Source organism: Chlamydomonas reinhardtii, chromosome 15 (assembly GCF_000002595.2).
Source record: "Chlamydomonas reinhardtii strain CC-503 cw92 mt+ chromosome 15, whole genome shotgun sequence".
Classification (NCBI taxonomy): Eukaryota; Viridiplantae; Chlorophyta; class Chlorophyceae; order Chlamydomonadales; family Chlamydomonadaceae; genus Chlamydomonas; species Chlamydomonas reinhardtii.
Genome location: NC_057018.1, coordinates 1,720,149 through 1,732,969, shown reverse-complemented (window position 1 = coordinate 1,732,969; position 12,821 = coordinate 1,720,149). Strand labels below are relative to the sequence as shown.

The 12,821-nt window shown below is 61.5% G+C and overlaps 1 protein-coding gene across 1 annotated transcript in view; it reads left to right on the top strand.

Moving 5' to 3' along the window:
- The first annotated feature begins 5,862 nt into the window (after positions 1–5,862).
- Positions 5,863–12,821, top strand: part of CHLRE_15g643703v5 (uncharacterized protein) — an 8,026-nt gene continuing 1,067 nt past the window's right edge. Inside the window, exons 1-9 of the mRNA XM_043070723.1 lie at positions 5,863–6,811; positions 7,369–7,443; positions 7,834–7,920; positions 8,401–8,521; positions 9,279–9,389; positions 9,929–10,093; positions 10,330–10,413; positions 11,989–12,086; positions 12,620–12,672. Coding sequence (XP_042916561.1) covers positions 6,608–6,811; positions 7,369–7,443; positions 7,834–7,920; positions 8,401–8,521; positions 9,279–9,389; positions 9,929–10,093; positions 10,330–10,413; positions 11,989–12,086; positions 12,620–12,672 — 998 coding nt within the window. The 5' untranslated portion in view covers positions 5,863–6,607. The remainder of the gene's footprint in view (positions 6,812–7,368; positions 7,444–7,833; positions 7,921–8,400; positions 8,522–9,278; positions 9,390–9,928; positions 10,094–10,329; positions 10,414–11,988; positions 12,087–12,619; positions 12,673–12,821) is intronic.

The following is a 12,821-nucleotide window of genomic DNA, read 5'->3' as shown; positions in this document are numbered from 1 at the left end:
GTTGGACACCCCGAACCCCTGCCCCAAAATGTCTTCTGCGATTCTCAGAAAGACCCCCCAAAACCTGAAGCGTTTTCACAGATTTTTGGACTTAAGAATAAGAAATTTCTTATCTGTCGAAAAGAAGGAAGATACGAGCACTGCCGTGAAGTGCTGCGGCCGCTGGGCGTCTGGCGGCAGCGTGGTGGCCACGAGGCGCTGCTGCGACTTGGCATATGCCTCCACCTTCATGCCGCTGCCAATGAGCTGGTCCGCATACGTGTACATGTGGCGGAGGCTGAAGAACGAGCGGCTGCTGTAGCGGAACAGGCCATCGTGCACACCGTCGTACGATAGCACGCAGCTCGCCTTCCCGCAACCAGAGCGCAGCTCGTGGAGCTGCGCGTCTTTGGGCCCCAGGTGCTGGGAACCATACACGATCGCGGGGCACACCCGGCGAGGGGCGTAGACGGGCGTAGGTGCTGCCACACGCACACTGGCCCTTGCACTGGCCGCCGCCTGCGGGCAGCAGCGGAACTAAGTCCAAGAGCAGGAAAGGGCAGCGCCTTGCTGGCCGCTGCTGTCGCCGCTAAGGGCGACAAACGCCACCGACATCGTTCCAACCGCCCCGTACGTAGCAGCGACACCAAACCAAACAAGGTACGCGGGCGTGAGGATTAAACCCCGCCGGCCGCGCTCGCTGTTGTGGGGCGGTCGATTATTGACGTGCTTGAAAAAACGCAACACGCACAAGCGAACATGACGTTGTAGAGCCGAGGCCAGGAAGGAGGCCACGGAACGATGTCCGCCCTTCAGTCCGTAGTAAAGGGCTACAAATACAATGTCCGTGGCGTTTTTCGCCCTTTACTACGCGGCACGGCACGGGGAGAGCCTTTGCCTTGAGGATCTGGGGCGAACTCCCCGCGAACAGAAGCCTGCTTTGCATGAATGAGTTTTTACGCGATTACGAAATCGGTTACTAAATAGTAAACTATTTAGTGTGCCCTCCAGATAGTCCCAGAACCCGGCCCCATCTGCGGGCCCATCCCACTGGAAACAAATTTTCGCGAATTTCCACAATAGCTTGTCATTTCTTTTAATTTGGATACCCAGAAGCACACATTATACGTCTGGACGTAAATATAACATGGACATGCGCACCTAACCAAAGATGCAAGAAGAAAAGGAGTTTTGCGTCTTGTCTCGCCGTGCATGCCCGCGCTGGGTCTGTTGGGACTAGGGAGCTGACGCTGTCATGGTGAGGCCATGCTGCCCTACATACACGTGTTAGGAAACAGAACGGAAGGGGAGATGCGGCGCCACGGGCTTGCGGGCTGGGTTGGATTGGGCAGGACCTGGGCCAGGTGCTTGAGACAAGGAGATGGGAGGAGCCGGGGATGGCGGGGGTCAGGGCAGGGACTAGGGGCGGGGCCGGGGCATGGTGGGTCCAAGGCAGAGCTGGGGGCGGTACCGGGGCACCGGAGAATGAAGTATGAACTGGATATGTCAGGGCAGAAGCTGTGGCCGGAGGTCAGGGCAGGAGTTGGGGCCAGGGCCGGAGCCAGGGCACAGTTGATTCAGGGCAGGAGCTGGGGACATGCTGACGTCTGCCAGCGTGCTTGAGCACAAGCATAACCACCTGCTCGGCAGCCCGCAGCCAGGAGTCCCCACATCTTGCCTGACCATGACCCCATGGCATCCCCTGGCTTTGACTGTCCTTTTGCACAGGCCTCCTCGCAAGCTGCAGCTGCTGCTACAGCCGCCGCAGCAGCCGCACTCTTTGACCTGTAACAGGCGACGGTGGTCGCGGTGGCGGCTGGCAAAGCGGCGGCGGTAGGGCGCGGTGCCAAGTTAGTCGGGGCCCGTGGATAAGCTGTTGCGCGCTACCTGCCGTCTCCCGCAGCGGCCTAATCTGCAGCTGTAGCAACAGCAGCAGCGAGAGGTGCCGCTGGTGCTGTTGGCGGTGCAGCTGCCGCTGGTGCTGTTGGGAGTGCAGCTGCCGCTGGTGCTGTTGGCGGTGCTACCGACGGCGGGCCAGTCATTTGCGGAGCCGGCATTGCGGGCAAGCGGGTACCACTATGGGAAAAACCCGTCCCCAGAAATTGGCACACCTACCTGGCCCCGGGAACTCCCGCCAAGGTTATTCAGCAAGCCCGCAATCACGTCTATGGCTTGACATGGTTGTCATTAATAAGCTACAGTGCGAACGCTAGTCTTGTTGATTGAACGTGCGTGCATGCGTGCGGGTGGGTGGGTGAGCGTGCAGAGGGTGTCTCGTTGTGTTTTCCTTCCATGGAGCGCGCGCGATGGTGTGATGCGCAACGCAATCATCTACACAAGCACAATTTTCTGCAGCCTTCTCGCAGCCTACCTCGCCACCTCACATCGAGTAACGCACCGGCACGTCGGCACATCGCCATCACCATTGCCACACACGCAGGCAGAGCTGCCCGCTTCGGTCGCCGACCACCCCCATTCGCTTGTGCGTGTTGCGTTTTTTCAAGCACGTTAATAACCCCATGTCTATGTCCCAGCCGGCTCCGCTGCTGCCGCGGGGCTGGGCGGCGGCGTGCAGGCGGACGGCGGCGGCGGTGGCGGGCGCGGTGGCGCGGTGGGCGGCCGCGGCGGGCTGACGCGCAACGTGCACTGGGCGGAGCGCTTCAGCCACAACGCCACACTGGAGTGCACTCGGTGGGTTGTGGTCGTCTTGTGGGTTGCTGGTCTAGCTGGTCGTTGCTTGTTGGGACACTCGGCTTGGCCTGGTGTGGTTTGGTGTGGTCTGTGCAAAACCTGGGGCAGTGAAATAGCGGGGCAGTGAAAGCACTGCATCGCATGTGTAGCAGATGGCCGACGGCCTTGACCAGGGGCCCCATGGTTGAGGCCGCCGATCATCTGCTCTACTTCAACCGCATGTGAAGAGCCTGGGGCACGCTTTGCGGCATGTCCATGGGGACTGCATTGCGACCGACATGACTCGCCAACCCTGCATCACCCCTCCGTTCCCCGTTCCAGCTGCACCTCTCACCATCGCCGCCACCGCTACCACCACACCTCTTCAGCCACGCGTCCATGCCCACACTCAAAACAAAAAAACAATATCGAAAACAAAACAAAAGATCGTGAACCGTGCATCCAGGGACCGCAAGATGATGCCCGTCTTGTTGTCGGGCGACGCCCGCAGCATCATGTGGAGCAAGGTGAGGTAGCGACGGCGGCGGCGGCTTGGGGCCGGGGAGGGGGCACACTTCCACTGCACCGTACCGCTCCCTGGCCCTGCCCAACCCCTCTTTCTGACTCCTCTTTTCCCTCCCCCACTAAAACTAACTAGTCATGACTGGAACCCCACCATGACCATTGCCGTAGCAGTCACCCGTATATTTGATATCCCTAACACCCCCACACGCCTCACCCCATGGCTCACACCACACACCTTCCCCCAACCACCACACCCACCGGGCGCACCCGAGTCCATCCTGGAGCGCTGCACCTCGGTGCTGGCCAACAACGGCAAGGGCGTGGTTGTATAGCGGGCTTCTACTGAGCCGCTACACATCAATCAGTCTGTCACGTGATCTGACAACTATCTGATCTGACTTTCATACCGCGCCTGGCGATATAACAGGCGTGGTGCCCCCTGACCGAGCCTCACTGGCCTGCGCCCCGCTGGCCGCCGCCATGTGCCGCTTCGGCCGCCGCGCGCTGCGCACCCTGGCCCTCGCCTACAAGCCCCTGCCGGGAGCCACCCAGGCGGTGAGAGAAGCGGGCTGTAGCAGTGGGTGTCGTGGCTGTAGCAGCGGGTGGCGTGGCTGTAGCAGGGCGGGTAACAAGCGTGGCGTGGCTGGCGCAGGGCGAGGCGGGGCGGGGCACCCATACCTCCACACACACACCTCCACACACCTTCACACACGCACACGTACACACACACACACACACACACACACCCTCCACACCAGCACAGATCACCCCCGCCGACGAGTCTGGCCCGACGAGTCCGGCCCGACCTTCCAGGGCCTGGTGGCGGTGCACCACCCGCCCCGCCCCGAGGCCGCCCCGCCCCGCCCCGCCCCGAGGCCGCCCGCGCGCTGGAGCTGGCCTGACAGGTCGGGGGAGGGGGGCGGACGGTGTGGGTGATGGTGCGGGCGGGGTGGGGGGATGTTTGATGAGATGAGAGACTAACTGAATAGCATGATGCCCAGCCCATTTCCGCCGGTTGCAGCCTGTCAATCTCACGTGGGCGCGCTGAAAAGCGCGTGTTTTGTGGGGCCTGCGCCTGTGTAGCGTGTGTTTGTGCCCTACCCCATCCTCACTGGGGAGGGATGGTGGTTCGCCTGCATAAGAATCTGACCGGCGTGTTTCCACGCCTCAACCATTCGCCGGGGAACTAACGGGGCAGGTTCATAAAGGAAAAAGTGCCCTGCAGCCGCCGCTGTGTCCTGTTAGAAACAGTCTTGCTGGCTGGTGGTTGTGTCGGCCTGCCATGTGTCACCACCATGTCAGCAGCAGAACACAGGCCCAGACCCAGGTGTTTCCTCATTTCCTGGTGATGGCAGCCTGCATGCTCGACACCCAAAGTATGGGTCACACCATACCAGCAGTCCTGCGACGCGGATGTTCCCCAGTGCAATTCTGACCGTCGTCAGAGTGACAGCCTAAACCTTGTGTGCGCCCAAGGAACCCCAGGGGAAGCTAGAGTAGCCCAGTCGCGCGGTACAGACCGCTGTCACTGATTGCAAGCGACAACAACCTCCGCTGCCGCCCGCACTCGCATTCGCATTCGCATCTACGCATTTCAAAGACAGTGCAGCTCAGGCCGGCACACGCAGAGTTTTACGCCGCCTCTGGACGGCGTCCCCATTCACCAAGGGCAGATGGCACTGCCCGCCCTGTGCCGCTGACTGTGCTGCTGAGCACACGACTAAGGCCACATGAACATGAACTCCGCTAGCGTTTGCGGTGAGCCGGGCCTGGGGTTTCTCCCCTCTCCGGAGGTGAGGAGCATGAGGAACATTCGGGGATCTACCCTATGGTGAGCGTGCGTGTCTCGTGCGTACGTTTTGGGGCCCTGGCTTAGTCCACGGCTGTCGTCTCTTATGTAACCTCTTTCAGCTACAGACCCCGTCCGGCGCACAGAACGTCCAAAGCGCTGGAACGTTTAAAGCGCGAGACGTGCAGTCCAGGTGAGGAGAGTTTGGGCGGATGGCAAGCAGCAGCGCCTTCGCAGGGGCTGGGGGGGCGGGGAAATGCGTGCTAGTGTGAATGCAAATGCAAGACGCCGTCGAGTGCTCCAGGCCTGGGCGCTGCCCGCCCGCTGCCACCGCACACCTCAGAGACGCCCCCAACTCCTTGGCCCGACACGCGCTCGACGCTACTGCCAACAGGTCCCGGTCCGCTTTCCTAAGATGTTGGCGGGTATCGCGGTCCGGCCCCAACTGCCGGTCGGCCAGCTCCTGTATGTCACCGCCACATCCTGTCAGTCTGTCACAAAATAACATAGAGGACACAAGCAGACAAAGGCTGCCGGCACACCCGGTCACGGATGGCTGGCAGTAATCACGGCACTGAGTTCTCGGCTTTCAGTTCCAGCGCATGTGCGCTCACCATCAACAGATTGATGTGCATGGTTTTCATCTGAATGTGCGCAGGTCGCCATAATACCAAGAGAGCGCTGCTTGCCTTCAGTGCAAAGCCAGCTGGCGACGCTGAGAGACCGAGAGCGCACTGTCTCTGTTGCATTGATAAATGCGATCAAACTGCAGCAATAGAGAACGCTGAATTAGTGTGAGTTATGTCCAAGCGACAAAACTCGAAGCGGAAAACAGCGAGCAGCTAAGGGGTTGGTATATTGTCGATCGTTCTTAAAAATGTTAACGAGTCATATATTAAACGGCGCCACTGCGTCTGCCGCTTGCACGCGGTTTCGAGGTGTTCTTACGCAGGCACAGCGGACATCGACACGCTTGACTTGTGTAGTAGGAGCTTTTAAAGAGAAGTGTTTGTAGCAGAACAGCGTGAGCAAGTGGGCTGTCACCCGCAGGCTCGCGCCCTGCTGCTTATGCGTCGCTGCCACACGCCTCCCGCGCCCCAAACCGATGTTGCGGTGTAGTAATTGGTGCAAATGGATATGTTTGGACAGGGCAGCTCAAGAGAACTTGCCGCAGCGGCCCAAGCTGCTGTGCCAATTCCCTCGCCGTACCTTTTTTGTGGAAAATGGCTCAGCAACGACCTTGTGCGTACTTCAATCACTTAGTTCAATACCCACGCATTATCGCCATCCTAGTTCGTCTTATTAGAACTTCTCGCACTTCGTCGACTCTGAGTAAGCGACGCTCTGCGCATCCTGCAGCTCCGCTTGGCACGCTGCGACTACACCATTGCATTGATATCTGCTTTGGCAGCCTGAACTGCTGCAACGGACGCATTTTAAGAGGCTCGCGCGCAAATCGGCGCTCTTCTTCGGACCAGGCGTGCCTCGCTGGCAGCGGAGCCCTGTTATATAGAAACGGGTGACAAAGACACAGGCATAGGGGGTGCTGCCCCTGACGTCGCGCAGTCACGACGCGTACCAGTACCATTCCAGTAAGCAAGGCGCTGGAGCTGCTCGTTTGAGCAATCTGCGACGCCGTCAGCCATGTTTCCAACACCAGCTGCAGCCCCGGCGTACTCCGGGGAGCAGCCCCTGGGCGTGTATGCGGTGCTCCCCGCAGCAGGAGTCGCTCTGTCGCCGACCGGTGAAGAAATACGCACCATCTTCGTAACGGGCTTCCCAGCCAATGTTCATGAGCGGGAGCTCCACAACCTCGTTTGCTTCCTGCCGGGCTATGAGGCGTCACAGGTGAGCTGGCGGGTACTCGATTTACTAGTCCACGCGAGGACCTCAGCTTCCTTGGCTGCAATGCCGGGCGATGCTGCGTCTGGCAAGTGTGGGAGTCACATACGGGTGCCGCTTGGGCTCGCTGCGGTTATCCGGGCCTTTGCCATCGCCGTCGGCATCCGGCTCCCTGCCGGTGGCAGCAGTGACGCAGCGCCTGTGCAGGCCTTGAAGGGAGGGCGTTCCCGAGCAGTGTGTGAAGCTGGTTCGGAGGGGTTTCGGGTTTTGTCAGGCCGGCGGGGGCTCTTGCTCGCGCCGGGAGTCTGAACTCGGCCGCGCCGGGAACTCGCTGTCGGCTGGGCTCGCGCGGCCTCTCGGGAGCCGGGGAGGAGGGGGGGGGGGGGATTTCCGTGGCCGCCACCGCCGCCGCCCGCAGCCCGCCCGCTGCAGCCCATCCGCGTTCAGGAGCGGTTTCCAGGCCTCGCGGCGGCGGACGTCAGCAACCGCCGGGGGGCAGGCCGGTTTTACGGGGCGTACAAGAGCCGTGACTCATCGGCCCCCTTCCCTCTTCGCACGTGCAGATGAACCTTAAGAGCACGGCGGCGGGGACCTCGCCGCAGGGCTTTGCGCTGTTCGCCACTCCCGCCGCGGCACAGGTGCGTTTGTGGGATGAGCAGCAGGGCTGCTTGGGTGGCCGCAGCTTCCATTCTGAGGCGGGTGCTGACGCCGACGCCGATGGGTTTAGTCAGCCTCGCATACACGTTGGGCGTCGCATGTGGCTAGCACTGTGTGTGTGTGTGTGTGTGTGTGTGTGTGTGTGTGTGTGTGTGGGTGTGACGCCCTGGCGGGATGCCGATTTGTATGGCGACCGCTGCCGCCGGCCGTAGTCATGCACTTTGCAGTCACGCCGGCCGCCGCCGCCGCACCGCCGCCCCTGCCTCCCTGTCCTGACGCCCCCCGCGTGCCCCGTGACGGCTGGTCCCGGCCCCTTTTTTGCTTTTCCTATGACGCAAACTCACGCACATGCACACACGCAAAACATACAGTCGGCGATGCTGCTCCTGCACGACATGCCATTCGACGTCGACTGCCACCTTCGATGCGAGATGGCGCACAAGAACATGTACCTCAAGGTGAGGAGAACAAGAGATGATGATATAGCGATGATGACTAATGATGAAAGGATCCAGGCTGGCGTGATGGGGATGGCGGGGATGGCGGGGGTGGGTGGGTGGGCGAGGCGATTAGTAATAGGTGTGTGGGGCGGCACCCGTGGGCGGCACCGGCTGCTGCTCCTGCCCTCGAGGGAATGGCGCCTCCAGCAGCTGCTGTGGTGCTGTGGCGGCCGCCGTTGCTGTGCCACCAGATGCGGGCAAACACGCAATCGCCCCGACCGGTTTAGGTTTTTGGGTCGCGCTCACGCGGGGGCAGTTGGAGTGGTGGGCTACACCTCAACAAGCCACACAAACGCACCCTCCCTCCTCCCTCCTCCCTCCTCCCTCCCTCCTCCGCCTCCCCCTGCCCTCTCCCACCCTCTCCCTCCTCCCTCCTCTCCCCCTCCTCCCACCCTCTCCTCCCTCCTCCCTCCTTTCCCTCCTCCCTCCTCCCTCCAGTCTGACGACCCCACCATCCGCCGAGCCGACGTGTCCCGCGGCCAGGGCGGACCCGTGGGCGCGGCGGGCTCGGGCGTGATGGCGGGCGGCGCCGGCATGGCGCCCATGGCCAGCATGAGCGGTGAGCTAGCGAGAGAGAGGGTCTGTTTCGTGTGTGTTTCGTGTGGGGGGGGGATAGCCATCCATGGGATGGTGTGTATCAAATATGAAGTGAAGTGCCGACGTCCAGAGGTACAGCGGGCACACGCGACGCATTCCATACCGTTGTTTCGCCAGTGGCAGGCTGCTGGTTCCCCCGTGTTTCCGTGGCGGCTAACGCTAAAATACTAAGTTCCTATTGAAAGCAAGTAGTCTGGAGTAGTAGTGGTGATAAGTAGTGGGGGGGGGAGGGGAAGGGGGGAGGTGTGCGTGTGTGTGTGTGTGTGTGTGTGTGTGTGTGTGTGTGTGTGTGTTGAAAAGAAAACAACAAAACGAAGCCCGCCCAGACGGCGCGACGGAGTTACTTACGGATACCTACCGATACCGAGCGTCTTGTAGCCGCGTCGACCCCGGTAGTCATACTTACCCGCAAAAAGCCTGGAACCCCCTGTGTGCGTGTGTGTGTGTGTGTGTGTGTGTGTGTGTGTGTGTGTGTGTGTGTGTGTGTGTGTGTGTGTGTGTGTGTGTGTGTGTGTGTGTGTGTGTATGTGTGTGCCTGTGCGTGTTGTGTGTGTGTGTGTGTGTGTGTTTCGTGTGTGTGTGTATGCGTGTGTGTATGTGTGTATGTGTACGTGTGTGTGTGTGTGTGTATATGCGTGTGTGTGTGTGTGTGTGTGTGTTGGGGGTGTTGTAGATGCCAGCCCAAACTAAACCGCACCACCTGCGCCGCACCGCTGCAGGCGGCATGGGCGGCATGGGCGGCCCGGCGATGGCGGTGGCGGCGCGGCCGCAGCCCGCAGCCACCCTGGTGGCGACGATGGGCCCGCACGCCGGCATGCCTGCCTACACCGGTGAGTGGGAGATGAGGACCGGGGGGAGGGCCGGGTGGGCTGAGCAGCCTGAGGGTTGGGGTGTTTGGGGGGTTGGGGAATGCGGTGCGTGTGCCGTACTACTATGTGTGGTGTGTGGTGTGGTGTGGTGGGGTGGGGTGGGGTGGGGTGGGGTGCGGTGTGGTGTGGCGTGCCCCGCTGCGCCTGCACTAGCAGCGAGCTGCAATGCAGTGCGCGGCAGTGCAGGCACGGCACTGAGTGGCGTCGTGCTCCCTCCTTCGCCTGTGCCTGCGACGAACCCGTCCATTCCCCATCCCACCTGCACCACCAACACCACCACCCATCGGCACCCGCCCTCCCCCTCCTCCTCCTCCGCCCCCACCCCTCCACATCTTACGTATGATTTCATCACTCCGTTCTCCACATGAACAGCTAACCCCCCCTTCACTTCTTAAATAGGCATGAATGTAACACCCTGCCCAATGCGCCAGGCAACTTCGCTTCGTACCCCACGAATGTAACCCCCCTCCGCCTCCCCCCCTCCACCCTGCACCACCCAGCCATGGCCCCCCACGCCGCCTTCACCACCGGGCCCCTGCTGGCCTCCACCCTAGCCGCCCTGAGGCCTGCCGGGCACGCCGTACACCACCACGGCGGCGGCGGCGGCGGCGCAACACTGCTGCCGCCGCCAGGGCAGGCCAGCGCTATGGCCGCTAGCCACGCAGGCGAGTGGCGAGCAGCGCTATATGTAAAGAGCAAGAGCCGTATTCAAGGGAATTATAGGTTCAGGATAAGGATCCAGAAGGCCTGAAGCTGAATCAAGGCTGCGGGATGCTGGCCTGTTGCTGCTGTTGTTATCATTTTGCTCATTGCTAACGCCTTAGCTTAGCTGGAATATACTGTCCACGCTGTCGCTGTTGCTTCAAGTTCCGTGTTGTTGTTGCTGATGTCACCGCCTCAGGCCTGATCAACCCGACTCCGGTGGCCGGCTTTGGCCCCGTCACCAACAAGTTCGACAACCCGCCCTGCAACACGCTCTTCATTGGTGAGAGGGGGAGGAGAGGGAGGAGGGGAAGGGAGTGTGTTTTGCACGCACGCCCTGTAACACCTTGTTCATTGGTGAGGGATGGATGGAGAGGGGCGGGAAGATAGACAGAATGGATGAAGGGGATGGATGAAGGGGAGGGCGGAGGGGGGAGAGGGAGATGGAGGGAGGGGGACGAGAAAGAGTGTGTGTTTCGCACCCGCCCACACCGAATCCCCATCATGCACCCATCCCCCTCCCCAACCCGCACACAGCCCTCCCCCCAATACACAAAACACATACACACATACACACACACACACACACATACACACGCACACACCCACAGCTAGCAGCTTGTGGTGCGGCCCAGCTCCGGGTTTTGGCCCCCTCGCAGAGCCTGCCCCCAAACTCACGCCTCACCAGCCATCCCTCTCCAGCCATCCCTCTCCAGCCATCCCTCTCCAGCCATCCCTCTCCAGCCATCCCTCACCAGCCATCCCTCTCCAGCCATCCCTCTCCAGCCATCCCTCTCCAGCCATCCCTCTCCAGCCATCCCTCACCAGCCATCCCTCTCCAGCCATCCCTCTCCAGCCATCCCTCTCCAGCCATCCCTCACCAGCCATCCCTCTCCAGCCATCCCTCTCCAGCCATCCCTCTCCAGCCATCCCTCTCCAGCCATCCCTCACCAGCCATCCCTCTCCAGCCATCCCTCTCCAGCCATCCCTCTCCAGCCATCCCTCTCCTCGTCGCGACTGTCGCTGTGGCTCCATTGCCACTCCATGCTGCATCACCACCGCATGGTTAAGCCCCCGGTTTCCCCCCGCTAGTGTGGCTTGGCTTGGTTTAGTTTGGGCTGGTATTTACAATCCACCCACCCAAAATGGTTTAAGCACTCTGACCTGCACATGGACGGCTACCACCCCATTCCACATGAACGGCTACGCCCACCCCCATTCCACCTCCCCCTCCACCCCTACCATACCTCACCTCCCACCTCCTCCCCCACCCACTCCCCCCCCTTCGGCGTCGTTGATTCATCTCCCCAGTGATTTAAGCCCCTCCCATTAGTTTAAACACTCCGTTTTTCACATGGACGGCTACCACCCCATTCCGTTTCCCATATGAACGGCTACGCCCACCCCCATTCCACACCCATTTCACCCCCTACCTCACCACACCTCCCACTTGCTGCCCCCATCATTTGGTACCAACTCCCCCCTACTTCTTTGGGCTCATATAACCCCCCCTCCCTCCCACTCCCCACTCCCCCCCTCCCACTCCCCCCTATTATCGCTCGCAACTAACGCCTCTGCCTGCACTCCCGTTTTCGTTGGCTTTGGTTTAGTTTGGGCTGGTATTTACAACCCCCCCCCTCCTCCCTCCCACTTCCTCCCACTCCCTCCCCACTCCCTCCCCTCCCTCCCCTACCCCCTCCCGTTACGGGATTGGTTCAACCCTTACGGGGTTGGTTCAACCCCCTTCCAATACAATAATATTGTACCTGGCTACGCCTTCACTTCTTGACTAGTCATGAATGTAACCCTCCCCCCTTCCCACTCCCTCCCCCCCCACACTCCCCACTCCCCCTCTCAGGCAACCTGGGCGACACGGTGGACGAGGGCGAGCTGACGGCGCTGTTCGCCTGCCAGCCCGGCTACAAGCAGCTCAAGCTGCTGAGGCACCCGCGCCAGGTGCATGCGTGCTTGTGTGTTTGTGTACGGGTGTGGGGGGGGGTGGGGGGGGTGGGGGTGCGGGTACAAGCAGCTCAAGCTGCTGAGGCACCCGCGACAGGTGCGTATGCTTGTGTAGGTGTGTGGTTGTGTGTGTTTGTGTGTGTTTGTGGGGGTGCGGGTACAAGCAGCTCAAGCTGCTGAGGCATCCGAGCCAGGTGTGCGTGCGTGTGTGTGTGCTTGTGTGTGTGTGTGTAGGGGTGGGTGGGGGTGTTTGTGTAGGGGTGCGGGTACAAGCAGCTCAAGCTGCTGAGGCACCCGAAGATTGGGGAGGGGCGATGGGAGGAGGGGCGATGGGAGGACGGGCGCTGGGGGGGGGCGGGGCGATGCGGGGTGGGGCGATGGGGGGAGGGGCGATGGATGTGGGTGTATGTGAGGAGGGGGTATGTGTGCCTGTGCGTGCCCCGTTGCTGAATGTAACCCCCTGCCACACACTCATTCCCCACACATCCACCTCTGCACACGCTCACACCGCTTCCTCACACGCCCCGCAGGTCAGCTGCTTTGTGGAGTTTGGGGACGTGAACTCGGCGGCTGCGGTGCACAGGTGGGGCAGGGGGGCGGGGGGCAGGGGGCAGTGGCGGGGGCGGGGCGCAGGGGAAGGGGAAGGGGAAGGGCAAGGGCAAGGGCATGGGGCAGGGGCGGGGGCGGGGCGCATGGGGGAAGGGCAGGGGGGGAAGGACAGGGGCAGGGGCG